The 20929-nt window shown below is 38.3% G+C and overlaps 1 protein-coding gene across 1 annotated transcript in view; it reads right to left on the bottom strand.

The window, feature by feature from the left end:
• Positions 1-20929, bottom strand: part of BAZ1A (bromodomain adjacent to zinc finger domain 1A) — a 65027-nt gene that overhangs the window by 28757 nt on the left and 15341 nt on the right. Inside the window, exons 4-10 of the mRNA XM_063160378.1 lie at positions 15403-15546; positions 8860-8961; positions 6901-6988; positions 5216-5350; positions 4582-4684; positions 2437-2603; positions 1521-1616 (exon numbers count right to left, since the gene is read on the bottom strand). Coding sequence (XP_063016448.1) covers positions 1521-1616; positions 2437-2603; positions 4582-4684; positions 5216-5350; positions 6901-6988; positions 8860-8961; positions 15403-15546 — 835 coding nt within the window. The remainder of the gene's footprint in view (positions 1-1520; positions 1617-2436; positions 2604-4581; positions 4685-5215; positions 5351-6900; positions 6989-8859; positions 8962-15402; positions 15547-20929) is intronic.

Raw genomic sequence — 20929 nt, 5'->3', positions numbered from 1 at the left:
AATCACAAAATAACAGGTTCTTTTAAGTTGTAAGGGAACCACAAGGACCTTCACTTCCAACTCCTGGCCCTGCACAGAACCACCCATGTGAACCATCCTGTGCCTGAGAGCATTGTCCAAAAGGTTCTTGAACTCCATCAGACTTGGTGCTTTGACCACTTCCCTTGGAAGCCAGTTGCAGTGCCCAACCACTGTCTGGGTGAAGAAGCTTTTGCTAATATCCAACCTAACCCTTCCCTGGCCCAGCTTCAGGCCATTCCCTTGGGTCCTGTCACTGTCACCACAGAGCAGAGCTCAGTGCCTGCCCCTCCTCTTCCCCTCACAAGGATGCTGTAGACTGTCATGAGGTGTCCCCTCAGTCTCCTCCAGACTGAACAGACCAAGTGATCTCAGCCACTCCTGATATGGCTTCTTCTCCAGGTCCTTCACCATCCTTTTTTTCCCTCCTTTGAACACTCTCTAATAGCTTAATGTCTTTGTTTTATTGCAGTGACCAAAAACTCACAGTAGTCCAGGTGAGGCTGCACCAGGCACAGAGTGAGGTGAGTAGAGCAGCAGAGTCTCAGTGTAGTGATGACACTGCTTTTCCACCCCTCCTTTTTCTTTCCAGTAGAAATACAGCAGAACTGTTTTCACAGCTTGCTCTCCCCTTTCAGCAATGGCCTTTTTCCCTTTCCTCAGCTTTTTCCCTTTCTACATAGCTAGGAGTTTTCACTCTCATCTTCAGTGGCCATACAGCTCTCCTTGCAAATATGTTCAGCTCTCATATTCCTCCCAATCAGTGATTTCACTTGAATTCATTTAACACTCTCCTTTATTTCCACTCACCCTCCTTGCACTTGTTACAATTCCCTGTGTACCTCAAACTCTTAACCTTGTGTTTCTGACTATTTGCCTCCTTTTGCAATCCCCTGCCAGAATGAATCCCAGTAAAGCATACATAAACATATAACACTTGAAAATCTTCTGTGGTACACAACCACATTATACTCTTGTGTGAATCCTAAGCTCTTTGAGAAGCAAATTCTTGTTACTTTCTACAGGTTTCCAGTATCATCATGAAAGATGTTAATTAAACATGATATTTATATTATATTACTACAATTTAAATCAAAAGAATGCCTCAGGAAGTAACAAGCCAATGTCTTCTCTAACTTTTGCAGCCAAAACTTTAGTTTTTTCATTACTCAAATCTTTTATGTAACACACATTTTTATAAGTGAGTTCATTTTGTATTCTTCACAGAAAAATCAGGTATACTCAATACCCCTCACTCAGTAATGCCAGCACACTGAACATACTCCATTGCAGACTGAGCAGAGGCTGTAAAGCTTTTCTGGAGGTTGAAAATGCAGATGATCCCATTAGCATTGCCACTGGGAAATATGTATTACACACTGCAGGTGACTCACAGCCTCTAGCATTCCAATCAGATCTAGATTTGTCCCTGCATTAGGGAATCTAATCCATCTGGGAACTCTGCAAACTACAATCTTCAGCTATCCCAAATTCAATCATACCTTAAGGTCATCACACTCCATATCTTCTCTAGGCTTACTCCACTGTTTGAGGTATTCCACATATTTCCTTTTTTCCTCACGCAGTTTCTCTCTTTCCTGAAAAAAACAGTCACAATTGTATATAGATATTGTTACGTGGTCTTACTGCAGTTTCTAAAACTGCATCATTTACTACTCAATCACACTGAAAAGTAAAACATCACATTTCATGAGAAGAGAGTAATCTATTAATTTTATTTTGTATAAAATGATACTAGCAAAAATATTTAAATGAGGTGATACATTGTTGGATTAGTTATTGCTTTTGCTGGGGGGTGTTTTGGGTTTTGTTTTCTTTTTAATGGAAATGGCTAAAGAAAAAATATCAAAAATTAGACAGCATTGATGAATGTTGCCTCAAAAAAGACCATCTACAACATCCACTCAACCACAGTGAATGTGGCTGTGGTAAAATATAGTGGAATCTATAATTTCTTCATATTCAACTTGACAAAAATGTTATTTAACAATTTACATCCAAAAAAAATCCACACAGAAACCCACAACCATTAGATATGCTGTCAATCTGATGCAAAACAGATACTTCAAAGAGAAGACAACCATTACATCAAATAGTTTTATGCATTATTGGCAAAAAAAAAACCCTAAACCTACCACATAACTTCAGATGTAAATTCAAATTCAAAATGAACTTCTGGTAAACTAAAATTATAGAGAATGTTAACCAGAAATACAATCCACCATCAAATCTTGTAACTGCCTATTTTTCTAAAGTGCATTTCTAGAAAATGAAAATGATTATGGAAAATAACTTCAAACAGAGACTAAGAAACAAAAAGCCATTATACTGTTCCATTAATACTAGAAAGCCATTATACTGTTCCTATATGAAACACAGATACTTCAAAAGCATTACTTTTTCCTTTTCTATTTTGAGTCTCTCTTTCTCTTCTTTCTTTTTCATCCTTTCTTCCTCCACAATTTTCTTTAATTCTTCTCTCTTCTTTTCCTTATCTTCTTTCTCCTTTTTCCTAGCTTCTATAGCATTTGCCTTCTCTTGTTTTAATTTAGCTTTTTCAAAAGCTATAAAGGAAAATGTAAAACGTTAGTTTTAACCGATAAATAGACCGTAATTTTATAATTATCATATCAGAAAAATATGGTTTTGAAAGCTGAATTGTTTCCACACCAACCAGAAATTCAAACACTTGGAAGTTCTTTACAGAATCAGAGTTTCAAGCCTATGTATTAGACATGTTTTACGAAGTTGTCAACAGGTAATAAAGTTAAATATATCTAGTTTTATGAGGATACAGAAGGTTATTACTTGTTTATTGGTTTCCATCAATTGACATATAAAGATGAGAACTGATTCGAACATATAATTACAGCAACATATTTAGTAATGACTGGTTAATAAAAGCATGTCACAACCAGGTGTGGCACACAACCATGAAATATCTGTGACAGTAAAACCCTTTAAATAAGTGGTCTTTAAATATTTAGTTCTTACTGAATTACTGAAGTCAATGCATTTGAAACCTATGTAGTATTTCAGTGTGTTTTGCTCAAATGTTACTTCAGTTACACAGTTTAAGCTGAACTTTAAATAATAATAAATGCTACTGCCTGAAGAGATGCAGGTTTCTTTGCAGGCATGTGTAGAAGAAGAACAGGATACAAATTTCCACTTTCTGTGGACAGACAGTGCCCATCAACCCACACACAGGCTAAAAAATAAAAGGGGGTCTTACTGTTTTAACTGAATAAACAGGAAAGCTAGAATCATATGTGAATGAAATGAAAAAAGATCCTCACTCTTACCAAGTAGAGAGTACTAACAAGAAAAACTTTTATTATATTTTCCTATAACATTCTGAAAATGGGCTAGGTTCCTTCTACAGATATCTACTGCACATAGCAGCAATGTATGAATTTGGCCAACAAATGCAGTAAAGCTGATCCTTGGAGCTTTCAACACACTCAGAAGGTTAAATTTTCAAGGTACTTTGTAACTTGCTACCTTTTCACATTGTGAAAATGTGTCTTAACTACCCTTCTAGAAGCTGCAGTTTCTGTCCACACAAGAGAGGAAGCAGCTTGGAAACTGATCAGCTGTTAGCTTGGTCTGTGCTGTCATTCCCAGCACATAAACAAATAGATGCTTGTTGTGCAAGAACATGGACACACAAGTTTAATGGAACCCATGAAATTCTAGTGTCCCCATCTATCTCCTAGAAAGGAAAGGCCCAAAGCAGTGTCAGACAACTGTGCTGTTATTTAAGCAGATGTTAGACTAGGTAATTTCTAAATATCCTTGGCATCTTAAAAAATTCTGTCTTCAAGAAGATGAGAGGCTGGAACCAAAAGTTCACTGAAATACTTCCACAGATTAAAGCCTTTCCTTAGGAAAAACAATCCTTACAATCCAGAAGAATATGTCCCTGTCTGACCTTTGTCCTCAAGAAGGCACACCAATTTATCTAGTTAAACCCAAAGAAAAGGCATATGGATCCCCTTACTTCATTTAAAATCAAATTTAAATTGATCAGGAACAGGTTAAAACTAAGCCAAAATAATTCAATCAGTCCAAACTAAAAATCTCTGAATCTTTTAAACCCCAAAAAAATCAAAATATATTTCAGTTCTTTTGAATTTTGAGATTGTTGTATGAGGAAAATGCATAAATGGAAAAACTAACAGATTTGTGTTACACATTCGTGCTTTGATGCACCTTCAGCTGGTAAAATTTACACATGACTTCACCAGCCAAGCTTCTACAAAAAATTATTTAGCTCTTCATTTATCTGAGAAATCAACACAGTTGGACCACAAGCTTCTTACATTTCCCCAGTTTAATCAACTAACATGGAAACAAAAATAAAACCAGGAAACAAGCACGCTAATTATTCAAAGGAGCCCTTGGCCTCAGTGGTGTGGCAGTACACTCTTAATACATTTTCCCTTTGAAAGGTACAACCCCAAAAGCACCATAATTATGGCCTGCTCTCAAATCTGCAAAAACTAGTTCTACTGGTCATATGAGTAAACTTCAACTTACCTATGGCCTGCACATCTTCTTTATGCTTCTGGAACCTTGCTCTTTCCCTTGATACTTTACTTTTATTTCCTGCAGTGTTTTGTTTAGGTTTAATATTGTCCTCCTGATAGAGAATTTGGAGGTGGAGAGGAAAAAAAAGAGCATAATAACTACAGTGAAATGACCAGCAAAAGATATTCCCAATTTTTCAACTGTTCTGTAGAACACAATGAAGTAGTATAGTGACTAAGAGTCTCAGTGTTTAAATACAGGCAAGTGACATACCTGTATCTGAGGGCAAGTGACATCATTTTATATGAAGAGTTCAAATTAAAGCTTTTTAGTAAATTATTTATTAATCCCAGAATGGAAAAGTTCTGTCATCAAAACACACTGAGAAACTAGTTTCTTGATGGGATCCCAGAAATAATAACAAAAATAGGATGATAACATATCAATTATGATCCCTTTTACCAGCTTGACTATAAAGCAATTACTTTAAAGCAATTGTGGAATATATCCCAATTGCCCTCAAAATAAAAGAAGCACAATGTCAACCCTGTATTTCAAATGATCTGAAAAGTCAGACAAAGAGAAGTACTTCCTACACTATGCTGAGGTGTTCTCATCTGGGATTAGAAATGTTATTACTTACAAGACTTGCAGATGCCCTCTTTGGAGGTCGCCCTCGCCGTCTGCTTGCAGGACTGAAGATAAACGTGGGTGGTTCATCAGGAAAGAAATAGGAGAAGTTTTGTTCTGCTAGATTATATTTTTCAATTGATGTTGCCTTAGTAAGAGAGATGAAGATAGATATTCGTGGTGAAATTCTTAACCTTTTTATAAATATAACCTAAATAATCTAAGTTAACTAATCAATCATTAATTCACAAAAGAAGACAGTAAGAGCAACCATATCCACAACTACTTAACTGAGGATAAGAAATACATCTCTGAAATAGTGTAAGTGAAGAGTTAATCTACCAAGTTATGATAATAATGTATGCAGCACCCATCTGAAATTAGAATTTGGCTTCATTAGGTAAGATGTTGTTTCTTTATAAGCCTTTCAGCAAACATAGCTCATCGGTGTCTTCCTAGCACGTTACTGAAGTGTGTGAAGAATAAATTTTGACAGATATAAGCAGAAAACTTAACTTATTGAAGCATTATATAATTCTCTATTACACAGGTACTTATTTCTAGAGGAAGATTTTTCCAAATTGTCAAAGGTACTTTTCAAGTCTACTTTCTCAACCATGACTTCAGGAAATCCACCCTTACTGGACAATACAGATGAGTATACAAAGGAGACATTCCAAATAGGAAATGTTCACGTAACTGAAATGCAAGGCAATCAGCAAGAGGACAAGAAGACACTCCACAGAAAGCCCAAATAAAGACAAGATGACAAATAAACATATATAGAATATAACAATTTTCCTGAGGCTTCAGAAAGCATCACTAATAGATGACTAGTCCTTAATGTGGTACAGTGAGCTGGGTCAAAATGACCACTAATAAGCCCAAGGAATGGGGTGGTTTATCCCTTTCAGCTCTATTTTCTTCTATTTCCATTTCTTTAGAAGAGACAGACTCTTAGGAGTTACAAATTTATTTAGAAATTCATTGCCTTTGTTATTTTCAGAGGCAAGACTCTCACTGACTCTCATCTCTCCGAGCCTTCCCGTGCAGAATGAGCAGTTACACAGCTGTATGAGAAAGTAACAGACACGATAAAAATCCCTGCTACTTTCTAAAAACAAGAAGATAGCAAGGATTTCGGGGTCAAGGCTGCAATACACAGGGAAGGTGTCCAGGATCTCTTGTGGTTCCGCAAGCAAAACAAGGGAAATTGCTGCCTTGTGGGAAAAGCTGCTCAAATTCTCAGTCCTCTGGTGCCCACTAAGATGTGAACTTCAGTCTGAGTTGTTCTAAGTATCACCGTATATCTAAAATTGCAAACACATGCACAATCAAAAACTAAAACCTTATCGAAAATCCATTCCAGCCACCTAAACTCTGGTCTTACTGAAGATATGGAGACTGAATACAATCTATTATAAAATATTTTCCAGTTAAAAGAATTAGAACAGAGTAATATTGGTTTACTGTACCAACACAAAACCAGTTCATTTTTATTCAACTTAGAAGTATCAGCTGCATACCTCAAAGAATGAAAACAACTCATGTGCTAGACTAATCAAAAGTATATTATACTTACAAAAACCTAAATGTGATGTAGTATTTAAAAGGAGCTCCGAGCAGCTAGTAGAGGAGAGCAAAAAAATACCAAATAGTGTCAATATTCTATCCCATAAATTATGTCTTCTTGCTTACCTTAGCTTTAATGACTCCATCATGTGGTTCACAGTGTTGTTTCAGAAAAAGTTTAAGTCTATCACGAGAAAAAAGATGTTTCCTCCGGCTGGATTAGGAAAGAAAGGTAGTATTATCAACTAACATCTTTAATTAGTATTTAAGTACAGCCAAAAGTATGTGCAAGAATACATGTGATAGACCATGTGATTGAACTTTTTCTTATTTTCTTCATTATATTTCTTTGAAAGCACAACTGAATTAAAATTTTCCTTATGAATAAAACAAAACACAAGTAGTACATAAAGAGTTGGTTTATGCATCTGCAATTTTAATTTTGAAGATTCTGTTATGTCCTCTTTTATAAACACCCTTTTGATCCACAGTAGATCCTCCAAACACTTCTAAAAATTCCTAACAAACTCAAGTCTGACTGTGTCAGAAGAGAGGGAGGACAACAAACAAACAGGGACAGCAGGAAAGCAGCATTCACATCTCTCAAGTAGGGAGGCAAGCCAACAAGTGACAAGGTGAATTCACACACTTCTCACTCAAGCTGTGCCACTTCTTCCTACCAGGACAGTGTGCACTCTACTGGTTCCTGGCACTCCAGGGAACCTGCATTACTTCATGGGAAGGAAAAGGCTTCATTGCATAGGAATAGCTAATGGAAAAATAAATCCTGATTTGTGCTGGAACTAAATGACTTGTAATCACATAAACTGAAGTTTGTGCATCAAAACTTTATATAAACTGGATGCTTCAAACAATCTACTCTAAACAGATATTTTAACTAAATTTGAGATAAATTTGCTATTTAAAAAGCAAAACCTCTACACCTTTCTATTTTAAATTAATCTGATTGCCCGTGTCTGCTCTAACATTTCAAACCAGCAATGCTACCAGAGCGCTCACAACACCAATACTTCATTATTATCATTATTAGAGTTCACACACTCTTTTCCATCTACTCCATCAATGACAACACTAGCCAAGGTATCAGAAGTCACAGTCTTGCAAAATGTGGAATATATAAAAATTTCCTTGAGAAAGGATGTTCTTTGATGTTTGATCTTTGTATACTTTCAAGCCTAATCAACACAAATGGAAATTTAAGGCATGAAACAGAGAGCTTGGTTGTTGGCTACTGTAAGTGATGTCCAGGTGTTAGAAAAATAAATTATTTGCTGGTAGAATTGCCCTGTTAAGGTTCAGGGCTGGACACACTTCAGTGGTCTCAGACCTGCGGGGAGTTTAACAAAGCTTGGGAATAAGAATGCCCACTGACAGTGGTCACAAAGAACACAGAATTTAGAGGTCACAAAGACATCTAGCAGAATTCCCAGGGTAAGGAAACCCAACCAAGCAACTGCACCACACCAGCTCCTACTGGGTAAAAGGTAATTCTGCAGGGGAAAATCTGTGGCCACCGACTCAGGATCACTGACACAAGAAACTCACTGATTCAAAAGAGAAAGACTGAGCAAGTGGACTAATTACCATAAGATGTAGGAATTAATAAATTAATTGGAATAATTAACAAATAGAAAATAGAAAAGTAATTAGTAAGAGAACTTATGTAACTTATAGTCAATGAACACTCATTCTTTTTCTTGCTAAAACATGCTTGATTTATGGAATACCACTGATCACCCAGGCTTGTGAAATAAAAACCTCTGTCTCTTGAGTGTGTAATTATTGGCTCACTGCACACTGGGTAACTAATCCAATTTTTGCAGACAACAACAGCAGGTCTCATCTGTGTGCCAATGAAAGCAGAGACCTGCAAGGAGCTGGTACCTGTGTTAATGCTAGCAAAGCTTGGAATCCTTGATACAGAAGGTCTGTATTACAGTATTCTGTTCCAGTGCTTTTAATTAACAGCTCTAACATTGTTTCAAAATGTCATTTTACATCAAAAAATCGTATACAATTCACAGTTATAAAGTATAGTTTTAACTTCCACATACTAATTTTTACCTTAGTTGAGATGCTTTAACAATAACAGCTTCATATAGGTGTTTTTTAATAGGTTGGACTTTGTATTTGAACAAAGAAGGATCAATTATGGCTTTCTTCTCCCTAGGAAAAAAAAATAAAAATTAAAAGTTTACATTCACATATCATCAGCCCCATATTTTACACATTTAATATATTTATATGCCTATACAATGGACTTCTTAAAAATAGCCAATTTGTAACTTCCACCGGGACCAAAGAGGGCTCATTAATTTATGCCAACTTTTGTGCTACTATATTTAAATCTGCATTAAAAGCAGTTCCTGCAAGGAACAGGAAGAACAATGAGGGATTTTTCTTAGCAAGGAAATGGAAGATAAGAAGGGAAGGAAGAAAGAGAGAGAGACAAGTAATGATACATCCCTACACTTCAGAAAATTGTCTCCTTAATACTCTTAAGTGCTCATGATGGTAACAGGAAGACAGGAAAAAGGAGAAAAAGATGGTGAGAAAGGAGTCCAAAGGACAAATACAAATAAAATTAATAAAACCAGCAGTCCTTGATCTACCAATTGTGTTACAAAACAAGTAAAAAACACCTAAAATATTTTTCCGAAATAACACTTTAGGAAAAAAAAACCAAATCAAACACTTTACCAACAGCGTAAAATAACAGGAAGTAACAGAAACCATAACATATCTACACTTCAAAATAAATGCTCATCAGGTTACATGCTTTATTAGCCAAAGTGCACTTCCCTTTTACAGGTATTCCTACAGAGACCTGGATGTTTTCCCCCCCCTTGGAAAATATTTCTTCAGTTTTAACATAACATTTACTGTTTTGTTACATCTCTTCCTAGGTGGATAACACCCAGGTCTCGTGTGCTACCAAAATTCACTCCTTTACAAGAAAGAGAGGGGCTCTTTGTGCTTTAAGAAGAGTAGTGTATTTATGAACAGAGCTGAACTAATAAGACTTTATTTAAATAATAATGTTGCATTTTGGCATTAAACAACAGAACTAACTTCTCCTGAGGTGACAATTTGTAATCAAGACTTGTACTGCTTTGTAAGGAAGAATTCAGTCATCGTCTTATTTCATCAAGAAGGAAAGTTGAAGCAGCTATGTAGATGAACTAGGAGATTTAAAACTATGCATTTCATCATTGTCACTCCTTCCAGCATTTACAAAATTCTTTCAGGTGGAGTTTGAAAAAATAAACCAGTACATCACTTGCTGTTCTTTAGCCTTGTGAAAAACATGCACATGATGTTGAGAACTGTACTTTGCAATGCTCTGAAAATAAAATTTGCTACAATTCTTGTTTTTCCCCACTAACTCTGTGAAAGAGAGATTCAAGAAATGCTAACTTTCCAATGTCTAATAAATACATTATTAACTACAGATTAAACAAAACAGTACTTATTCACCATTAGTGACATTTCAGACGAGAATAATTTGCAAAGTTCTCAAGAAAAATAGTTTATAATGATTAAATTATCAGCATAGTTAATAATAAATGGACTGACAAAAGAAAGACAGACTTGGAAACAGCAACATATCTACTAGACCTACAGGTAAGTGCTGTGATTTGCACGCAGTGTCTTGCATGATACTTCATGCACATCACAGCTGAAGTCTAAAGTTAAGTCAGTCAGACCAAACACAGTTTAAGAAATATAACAGAAAAACGTCCACCCAGCCATTCATATTAGCAAAACACAGATCAACTATAATCCAGTATATCCACTGGCAAGATTTTAACATATTTACATAAGTTTGTTAGAAGAGCCTTCATATTCTGGTCATACCATGACTTGGTCTTCCATCACCACCTTCAGTCTCAAGACAGGAAAGCTAAAGTAATGAAGGCTGTTTGCAGGAATTTTTGGATAGTATGAAAGACAAACTTGCACCTCATCACACACCATTGCCTTTCCAGGCCTTTGACTAGTAAGCTGAAGAACAGTCCAAACAGATAATGATCAGATACAAAATAAAAGGCATCAGAGTACCAATATGAAACCAAAAGTATATCAGCTTATTTATACATTTTGAATAGGTTCTAAGCTTCAATACTGTCTGCAATCAAATTCAGGGCCCGAAGAATAATAAAATTTTCAATTCTTCATCATTAATCTTTTCTTCTTAGTTTGTGTAAATCTTTTTCAATTTCAGTGAATCATATATAATAGCCCAAATGCAATTTCAAAACACACTAATTTTTTCTGCTTAGTTTCTGAGTTTCTAGATATTATCCAAAGAAGTAAATATATTCCCAACATCCTCTGCCGAATTTAGAGTAAAAATTTTGCTTAGTGCAAAAGAGGAAGAAAAAGGTAATTCAATACACAAAGCAAGCTTTAAAAATTATATAGATTATCTAGCAGCTTTAGCATAAAAATATTGTTATTTTCGCTTATATTTTATTTTGTAAAGCATTATATAAAACACATTAGAGTTAGCAAGGGTTAGATCCACTTCACTGCAGAGTTCCCTTACAAAAAATCTTCTCAGCACAGCTCTGACACACAAATCCAGAGGAAAAAACACAGAGTATTTTTTAACTTAGTCGGTAAAAACTACAACTGACTCACCCATATCACACTAGTTTCTACTGCAGTCAAGTGAATGTGGTTAGTACCTGTGTGAGAATCTTGCATTTTTAATAAGGTTATAGTGAACCACTGAGAGGTAATAATAACCACTGACAGGTAATAATCTCATCAGGCCTTCAATTACTTTGGCATGTTGCCCACATGACCTGAACATAAATTTCTTCTTACACTACAGCTATGCTACACTCTGACAGCACAGTACTAAGGGAGCAGTACCAAGTAACCCCTGAGACCTTAGAATCATGGAATTGTTAATGTTGGAAAAGGCCTCTAGGACTGAGTCCAGCTACCAACCTGGCCCCATCATGCTCATCACTAAATCACATTTTCAAGTGCCATATCCACATGGCTTTTTGAACACTCCCAGGGATGATGATTTCATGACATCCCTGGGCAGCCTATTCCAATGCCTGATGTTCCAGTGGAGATATTTTTCCTATTATCCAATATAAACTTTCCCTGGCACAATTTGAGGCCACTTCATCCTGTCACTTGCAACCTGGGAGAAGAGACCAACTACACCCTCGTTTCAGGTGGTTGTAGGGGGTGCTAAGGTCCCTCCTGAACCTCCTTTTCTCCAGGCAAAATAAACCCTGCTCCTTCAACCTTATCCTCCTGAATTACCTTGATCTGCACCATCTGGTCTGAGTCTTGCCACAGCTACCTGTATCTTACTGTATTTAACAAAAACCGAAAAATTGCACCAAAAAATACTGAAGTTGGAGGATCCAGAATGTTGTCCAAAAGTGCTAAAATGACTGCTGTCCCACTTTTCCCGAAAAAAGGCAGTGGCTTTTTTCTCTTTCACTCAATTTGGGAATGGACAAAACTCCTTTGAAGAATGCTAGGTAAGTAACACAATCATTTATGGTCTCATCACGCTCCAGTGCAAGCCTTGCAAGGTAACCTGTCAGCAAACTGATCCCCAAGGCACGGCTGCCTCTGACATCTCTGAAGGGTGCCACTGACAAGGAGCTCTGTACTGAGCAATAACAACAACTGCCCACTTGGAATTGCAAATATTTTCTGCAAGTATTTTCAACAACAAAACAGAGCAACCTGAAGATGGTTAAGAACATTCTAGGGACAAGACAACTGACTTTTAACTTTTTGGTGCAGATTTTAAGGTGCCTTTGATCCAGGTACTTTGGTTTTTCCTTATAACATAAAAAGAGGACTACCCATCATCATTATTCTTGGATTCAAGCAATGTAGGAATGAGAGAGGAAGAAAGGAAAGATAATAATTACAGATGAAGAAAGATTTTACTGTACTGAAGATATTATACAGCTTTAATGACAAGCTATGCCCACATTTTAATGTATCCAGTTAATAATTTTTTTCCTCCAAATAAATTTAAAAACTCATTTGAAGATGGTAAAAGGCCTGGATAGTAAGGTTACACTGACATGATTTCCAAAAACTGTTACCTCTTATATCCCCAAACTTGCAGAAACAATTAGCCCTTCCCCAAAATTAATCTTCAATTCAAACTGAACAAACACCCAAATTTACTGCCATAAACCAGCCAGCAAACCAATAATTTTTTTTCTAGTATTTCTGATGATGCTTGATGATTCACACTACTCACAGCCCTGACAAAAGGAATTACATGAATAATTAAGTTGCAGCTGAATTGTCTGCATTTGGCAGCAAAAGCCCCCAAACCTCCAGGCTGCTGCTGAGTGCTAAAGCCAACACAAGAGTTCAACCTTACCTTTAAAAGCCTATCAGTTTAAGGTGTGAACACTACTATTCCATGTGACCACTATCCTATGGTACCAGAGGCTCCCAGGGCACAGCAGAAATGTTTTAAGAACTCAGAAGATTTGCTACCTTTTGCTATGTAAGCCAGGCCTTAGAGCACAGCCTGTTTTTCTGAGGGAAAGTAAGAGCATCATAGCCTCTTTCTTCCTGTACCACCCCAACTTTTACTGAAGAACACAACAGAAAAGGTCAGCAGCAACATTTGTACAGACTACACAGCTATTTCTGCCCCACACAGACAGGAGGAGTAGGGTCACAGAAAGGCTGAGATCGCTAATGACATCTATTTTCAGTTAAGATTCTCCAGCCTTACAGATTCTTTAGGAAAAATATTTGCAGATGGCCCATCAATCTGTGCTGTGCTCCCCTCCCCCTCCCTCACAAACACCCTGAGCATCTGCTGTACCATTGTTTAACAGCACTGCAGCTTTGCACAAAGACGGTCTCAAAACCTGCAGATTTGTGTGCAGGCTGAGGCAGAGCTGTCCTGCACACATCAATTTGACATTGGTCCCAAGGTGACTAACATCCATACTCTCCACATACAAGTCTCCCTATAAACAGCAAAATATAGTCTCTGAAAGACTAGGGATGCAAAACCATGTCATTCAGCTCAGTGGGATTTCATTGTTTTGAGCAATGGTTTAAAGAATCTTATATGCTAGCATACAAAAATTCAAGACAATGCTCTACTTACAGATCGGTTTTACACATACTGCAAATAACACTTTTCAAGTCTGCATATACCCAGAATATATCTAGAAAATTACTGTTACTATACTCTAACATTTGTTATAAACAGACTCACGTAAAAGTTACAGTAAGCATTTTAAAGACACAAGAGGTTTGCAATTTAACTTGCAGCATAAATGTTAGATATGTCCCAGAATACTGTATATTCTCACAAGAACTCCCCTTCTAAGAGAAAGAAATCATTTTCCCTCCCTTCTCTGCACTGTCAAAATAAGTAATCAGCTGGGGAGAACAACAGATTGACTGGGAGTGCAAGACTTAGTCTTACCACCAGCTCTGCATGCACGGAAGTGACAGCACAATAATGGATCAATCCTAGAGTCAGCTCTGTGCATGCTTGCCTAATTCCAATAACCTCCTTTCAAATGCCACATGCCTTTTGGAATACTGAAAATGCATTTATTTTTTCAAATACATAGGACATCTTCATGAACAACTTAGACACTGCCTTCAAGAGACAGCAAAGAAATTTAAAAATTATTTATCCCATGTTATTTTCTTAACCAAGTGAGGAGCTCTACCCTAGTTATTCTAGGCATGTCAGGACATGACTTCATCATAAAGCAATCAACAAGATTAACTTCTGCATCCATGTGACATCTTAAAGTCAGTAACAGTTCAGGCAAAGCCTCCATGTTGCTAGATGCTAGATTAGGGCCCACTTCAAACACTCCTCTTTCATCATCATGCCTATGAAACACAGCAGTCTTTCTTCTCATTATACTGCTAGGATAGGCTCAATTACTGCTCAGTAAGGGAACAGTCCAACACAATAAACAACACAGTTACAACCAAGAAGATCTCCTATTCAATGTTATTAGGCTACTCCAGCCCACAGAAAGTTCCTCAAGACAAGACACACAGTTTCACTGCACCTAACATCATAACCAAATCCATCAAATACAATGATATATTTATATGGACATATGCACAATGAAGTAAGCTTGTTATGTTTCTGGTTTTTTTGACACAACAAGTCTCTGGGAAAACTTTTCAGAGAGCTCCAGTAACAGCGTGTCCTGTCATACAGTAATCTCAACTCTGAGCCCCATACTGGAAGCGAAGTGATACCAAAACTGCACAACTGCAGCACACGCTGCACTTTCTGCTACAGCAGCACAGATGTGCCAGCACAGAGAACCACCAAGAGGTACACACAGCTCTTCCACCATCGCTCAGCAAAACCAGTCACTGCAAAGTGATAAACAACGATTAACCTGTAGGTATTGCACTTCTCATAATGCAGTTTTCTGGTGCATTAGCAGAGCCTGCACCCCTGAAGGTTCAGCTTGTCACCTTCAGCTGTCTGAACGCTCACAATCCATACAGATCAAGTAATTTGTTTCAGTCAGACTCTGACACATCTGGCTTTAATCTCCTTCCCAGCCAGTCAGAATGACACACAGTAAAAATATCCTGTACCCGTTTTGTGCAGAGCTGTTGTGCGTTTCTGAGTCGTCACTGTCGCTGATGACAATGGTGTCCCCATCAGCACTGCTGGTGTGCCCATTCGCCATTCCATTGTGATGGGCTGGAGCTATGACTTCCAAAACCTTACACTGCAACCTGCAATAAAACACAGACATTTATTAATGGCAAAAGTCTTTCACTAGTACAAGGAGTCTAAAATTGTAGCGGATGTTATTTTAAGAATACATACATAACTGAACATTGTACTGTCTACTAAGTAAGTAACCAAGAGCCTTGAACTGAAATACTAGGTAAAATATTAATTTTGTAAGCACCATCTAATAAATGGACAAATTAATCTGCTTACACAGCCATCAGCTTCACTTCTCTGGAAACAAATCAAGTTACTTGTGGTTCTGAGGTTTTTCTTCCGTTCTCATTTAAGTAAACTAAAAAAGTTAACTTAATGTATTACTTTAAAACTAGACAACAAAACTCCTATGTTATTTTCACAGCATTCTAAGAAAAGCAAAAGATTTTGAGATCCCAAAGTATTTTTACTTGTAAGAGATCATCATCTACTACTGTTGATGACCTAAATAAACAAGGCTGAAATGATCATTATGCATCTAATCTTAATAATGGCCCATTTATCTGCTGACACATATTAAGGCTCCATCTGGCATGCACACAATTGACAAAACAAGCCTATTCCTTTGCCATCCTGAATGCTAGTTATAAAAGAGAGAATTAACTACATATCAAAAAGTATGATTAATCAACACTTCATGCTGGGTAACTGTACTGTAGCTGGTTCTTAACCACTAACTTTCACCCCTTTCTAGAATTCCATGGTTCCTATTATTTAGTTTAACATCCAAAAGCCTTGTCTGATTAATGAAAATTAACAGCTGTAGCCAATGGATGTTGTCACATTCTACCACTAAAAGCTCAAAGCATGGAGGAAAAGAACACATAATAATTTTCTTCTCAGGGCACCAAGCTGTCCCACTTGAAATATGTAAAATGAAGAATACATCAAGTTCTGGGCTTGAACTAGTTATGTCACACTTAGGCTAAAAACAAATAAACCTCACAAAATCCATGACAAAATCTAAATGTTCTTCTTTCTGAACTGAACACTGGCAAAAAGCAAGCGATGTCAAAATATTTCTTGAACACATCTTTCTGCAAGCAGACAGTACTGCTGAAAACTTGCAGACATGGAAAAGACTGGGGATAGAGAAAAGGGAAAGATAAGATGCTGGTAGCTTGAGAAAACCCCAAAGAATTAAAATAATGTAATGACATTAAAATATCCTAGGTAGTATTCTTGTGACATTATCAAGGATCAGTAAGCAGTTAGACCCTGTGGCTGCTCCCTCCAATAGGAAGGAAGGTCCAGGATGCTCCAGCACGTTATTTAAAAAATATGAAAATAATTTCATTTAAAAAAACCATCAAGACTATTTACATCCTTATATACTCCTAGAGACAACAATATGACCAGTGCTTACAGTGTCCATGGGGACACGAGAGCTGCTTGCATGCAGAAGCAGCCTGAACCCACTTGCTGGCCACAGGCACACTGCCATTCCAATGCAGCCTGTATGTTTCCAAAGCTGCTGGCCTGGAACACACCTCTTCCCAGACAGTGGAGACCAAGCTTATTAACTGTAAAAAATCTAAATGGATTCTGTGTGAAGAACCAAGAGTGTCCAAGTATAGTGGAGGTAGAACCTGGTGACTGCTCACAAAGTCAATGCAAGTCCAACAAGTCTTATTAAGGCCTGTTCCACACCAGACTCTGAGCCCTATAAGTAAAGTCTATTACTAGTAATTTGGTTTTCCAATATTAGGAACATCACAGTTACCTCTTCATATTAAATAATATGGAACCAACTGCATGACAGAATGTTTATTATTAGGCTGGCTTTTTTAAAATCCAATAAGGATCGTCTCCTAAAAAAAGGCTTCTTAGTAGAATTAGTCTTGTTTGAGATTATGAAATACATTTCCTAGTGAGTCCAACTCAGATGAAGCCACACCTTAGCTTCTCACGGAGCCCAGCAGAGGCTGCCACACGCTGGTGCAGTTCCGGCGCTCCCCACCAGGGGGGGCGCACACGGCGCGGCCCCCGCTGACAAAGCGGCCTCAGCGCACGCCGGGCCCGGGCCCTGCCACGGCACAAAAACACTTCACGTTCCACTCACCGAGGGGCTTTCCAACTCTGGCTTTACCTGCTCATCCATCGAGCGCCCCGTCATCTACAGGGCATCGCATCTCTTTTTCTAAGAATGGAAATTACATATTCTATACGCTTGATTCAATAAGCAGCCAAATCCCCAATAACAGCTGCATTCCACTCCCGCCCCTTTCCCCTTTATTTTTCAGCAGGAAGAATGACTAACAGACTAAGCTATCTCAGAAGGGAAGTGATACTCCATCTTCTATGCCGTTCAAATCATTACCAGAAACCTTTGGGGAAGGAATCAAGTGAAACACATTACCTGGTGCAATAAAAGCACAGTCCTGTGCAATTTAATGCTTACTGATGGACAGGAGATTAAAGACAGTGATGCAACCATTCCTTCTGGCATTAAAGAAATAATCTATGAATGATTTTTTTAGCTTGTAGTCAAGTCATGGCTAATAGCATCAATTCCCTGGACTAAGTGGCAAAAACAGTTTCTAGTGCAAGTGGTCTGCTTTTCTCAATAACCTAACAATTCCCTGAGTTCACTCACTACAACTCTTATTTTGTAATATAAGGCACATAAAACAACATAGCTGAAAGCTAAAGCAAGACATTTAAATGAAGCATACTACTTGAATTACTTCCTAAAAAGGATACTTCAAGATCTTTACCCAGCTTATGTCAAACCATGCTCACTATTCCCATAAAATTCCCCAAAAACATTTGGGGGCAAGTCAATCTAAAAAGACAGCAGCATCAACATAAATATGTACCCCAACTATCCCCATCAGTCAGGAAGCACTTTCTTCAAATCACAATAAAGATTACAGTCACACTGAGTGAATCTCAAAGGCTTTCAAAATAAATTGAGAATAGAACCATTAGGAACTTGCACACAACAGTCCCAGCAACTCTAGCTCAGACACAACTTAAAACAATTTTGCTTACCTATTTCTGCACTACAGGTTGTTATCCACAGTGGAGTCTTCTGGCTCATTGAAAGGACGGCCTCATGATTACAGATCTAATTTTTGTTAGGCTCAGAAACTAAGATCTTTGAGGTCTGTTATGGCCTTATGGTTTTATCTTTATTCTTTAAAAAATCCCAAAACAACAAAGAACAACACAGGAGTCCAAAGGTTTTCAACACAGAGTTCAGTATCACAAACATAATTTATTTTTAAAATGTATCTTCTCTCTCAAATGAAGTCTGAGAATTTCCATTGATTTCCATGAATGCTGTGTAGGGTTGGTCAGCTGCACAAGCAAAAGAACAGAACTAACTCCAGCAACCCAAGGGCTAGGGACTACAGACTGGGGCACAGGACAGTTCCTAGGAAACCCAAACTCAGTCTCCTTCTGCAGGAACGATTCTGGGCTGTGCTTAGAAGAGCCTACATCTAACAGAAAACTAAAGTCTGACCGAACCTTGTCCCTCCCGGGACACTAAGGAAGTTCAAGTAGATTGAAGGTATACAAAAGCAAACTGCACTTGCAGCCTAGGCTGCTGCTCCACAAGATGCAGAGATGACTTAACAGCTCCTGTCAAATGGGGAGATCTTCCTTTGCCACTCCTCTTTCCAGCCACATACATGGTGCTTGCTTTTTGCTGCTCTGGCAATCACTTTCATTTATTAATTGTCATGAAACTGGATTCAACTAGCTAATAAAAAACTAAACAAAAGAATATACATTAAAAAAAAAAAAACACACCAAAATCCCTAAACCAATGTGAAATGCTGGGTAAACTTGTGTCATTATTACCTACTTCAAGCAGCTCACTGAAGGATGGATGAGAGCTAGGGCATATGCAAGTTACAAACACTGACCACAGATAAATAAATGCAGAGGAGGCTGGAGAGCTGTCCATCTACTCAAGAGGTGGGAGAAGAGGGACTGCCATTGAAGACCAAGGCAAATAAGTTTTTGATTACCTCAGCCTTCTACTCATCCATTGTCACCAGCTTTCCAGCACTGTTTATCGGGGGTTACACCCTCTTGACCTTCCTTTTCTGGTTAATGCATGTGTTAAAGCTCTTTCTGTTATTTGCATCCCCTGCAAGGTTCAATTCCAGCTTTGCTTTGCTCTTCCCAGGTCACCTGTCAGTCCTGTCTTCATCTGTCTGTGTATTTGCTTCTTTCTCTTTAGTTTGAACATCAGGTCCCTACTCAGCCAGGCCACTGTGCTATTTTCCAGCAGATGTCAGGGCGGCTGAAGGCCCCAAGAAGGACAAGAGCCCGTGAGTGCAATGGTTCCTGTAGTCAGCAATAGTTCCTGACAAAGCAATAAGGCTTTGTCAATACAGACACCTTGTCTGTAGCAGTTACCAACCTTTGTTACCAACCTTGCTTCCTTTTGTTGCCTCAATGTCTGATTTTTACCCACAGGCTTTCAACCTGCTCATGGCTGTTCTTCAGAGACAACTCTTTAGACTCATTCCACCTCTTGATGAAGGGGGCCACCCCTCCTCCTCTCTTCCTCCCATCTCTTCTGAACAGCCTGTAGCCATCAATGGTCACAGTCCAGTCATGGGATTTGTCCCACCATATTTCAGTAATGGTAACAAGGTCATAGCTTTCTAGCAGCAAAATGCTTTCCAACTACTGTTTGCTGCTGATGCTGTGTGCTTTGATGCAAGGCACCCTCAGCTGGGCTGTCAGCTGTGTCACCTTCCTAGAGGAGCACACCCCTGAATTCCTTAGAGATAACTCTCTGGTGGTTTCCCTTTTGGTTTATAATACCTTAGGAGACCCTGGCTCATCTCCCTAACACTGCATGTTCCAACATGGCTCACATATTTCAGAGTCAGTATAATATAGATGCACTTCAGCTAGGCTACTGATTTCACCCCCAACGCTGGCAAGCCTGGTCTTATCCCTTTCCTCCTTCAAACCTAATTTTAAGCCTTTTCAATCATCCCTGCCAACTCAGGGACTTTTAGACAGGCAAACCCCATTTGTCTACAGCGAGCCTGGTGCCACAGAAACTGTCCCATGATTGCAAAAGCCAAAACACCACTGATGGCCTTTAAGCCACGTGTTGATCAGGTGAGTTCTCCTGTTCCTTTCACCATTTTCCTCCCTGCTACCAAAGGATTTGAGGAAAACACCACCTGTGCTCTTGTTCTTTCAATCTGTTGCCCTAGTGCCCTGAAGTTCTTTTTGACTGCCATGAGACTTCTCTCATCAACCTTGTCACTGCCAACCTGCACAACTAGAAGTCAGTAATAATCAGAGGGCTCAGTTAGTCCTGGGAGTCTCCTGATGACATCCCTTACCCAAGTCCCAAGGATGCAGCAGACTTGCCTGTGGAATGGATCCAGCTGGCATATGGGGCCCTCA

Source organism: Melospiza melodia, chromosome 6 (genome assembly GCF_035770615.1).
Source record: "Melospiza melodia melodia isolate bMelMel2 chromosome 6, bMelMel2.pri, whole genome shotgun sequence".
NCBI classification, from domain to species: domain Eukaryota; kingdom Metazoa; phylum Chordata; class Aves; order Passeriformes; family Passerellidae; genus Melospiza; species Melospiza melodia.
This window is presented reverse-complemented; position numbering and strand designations above follow the sequence as displayed.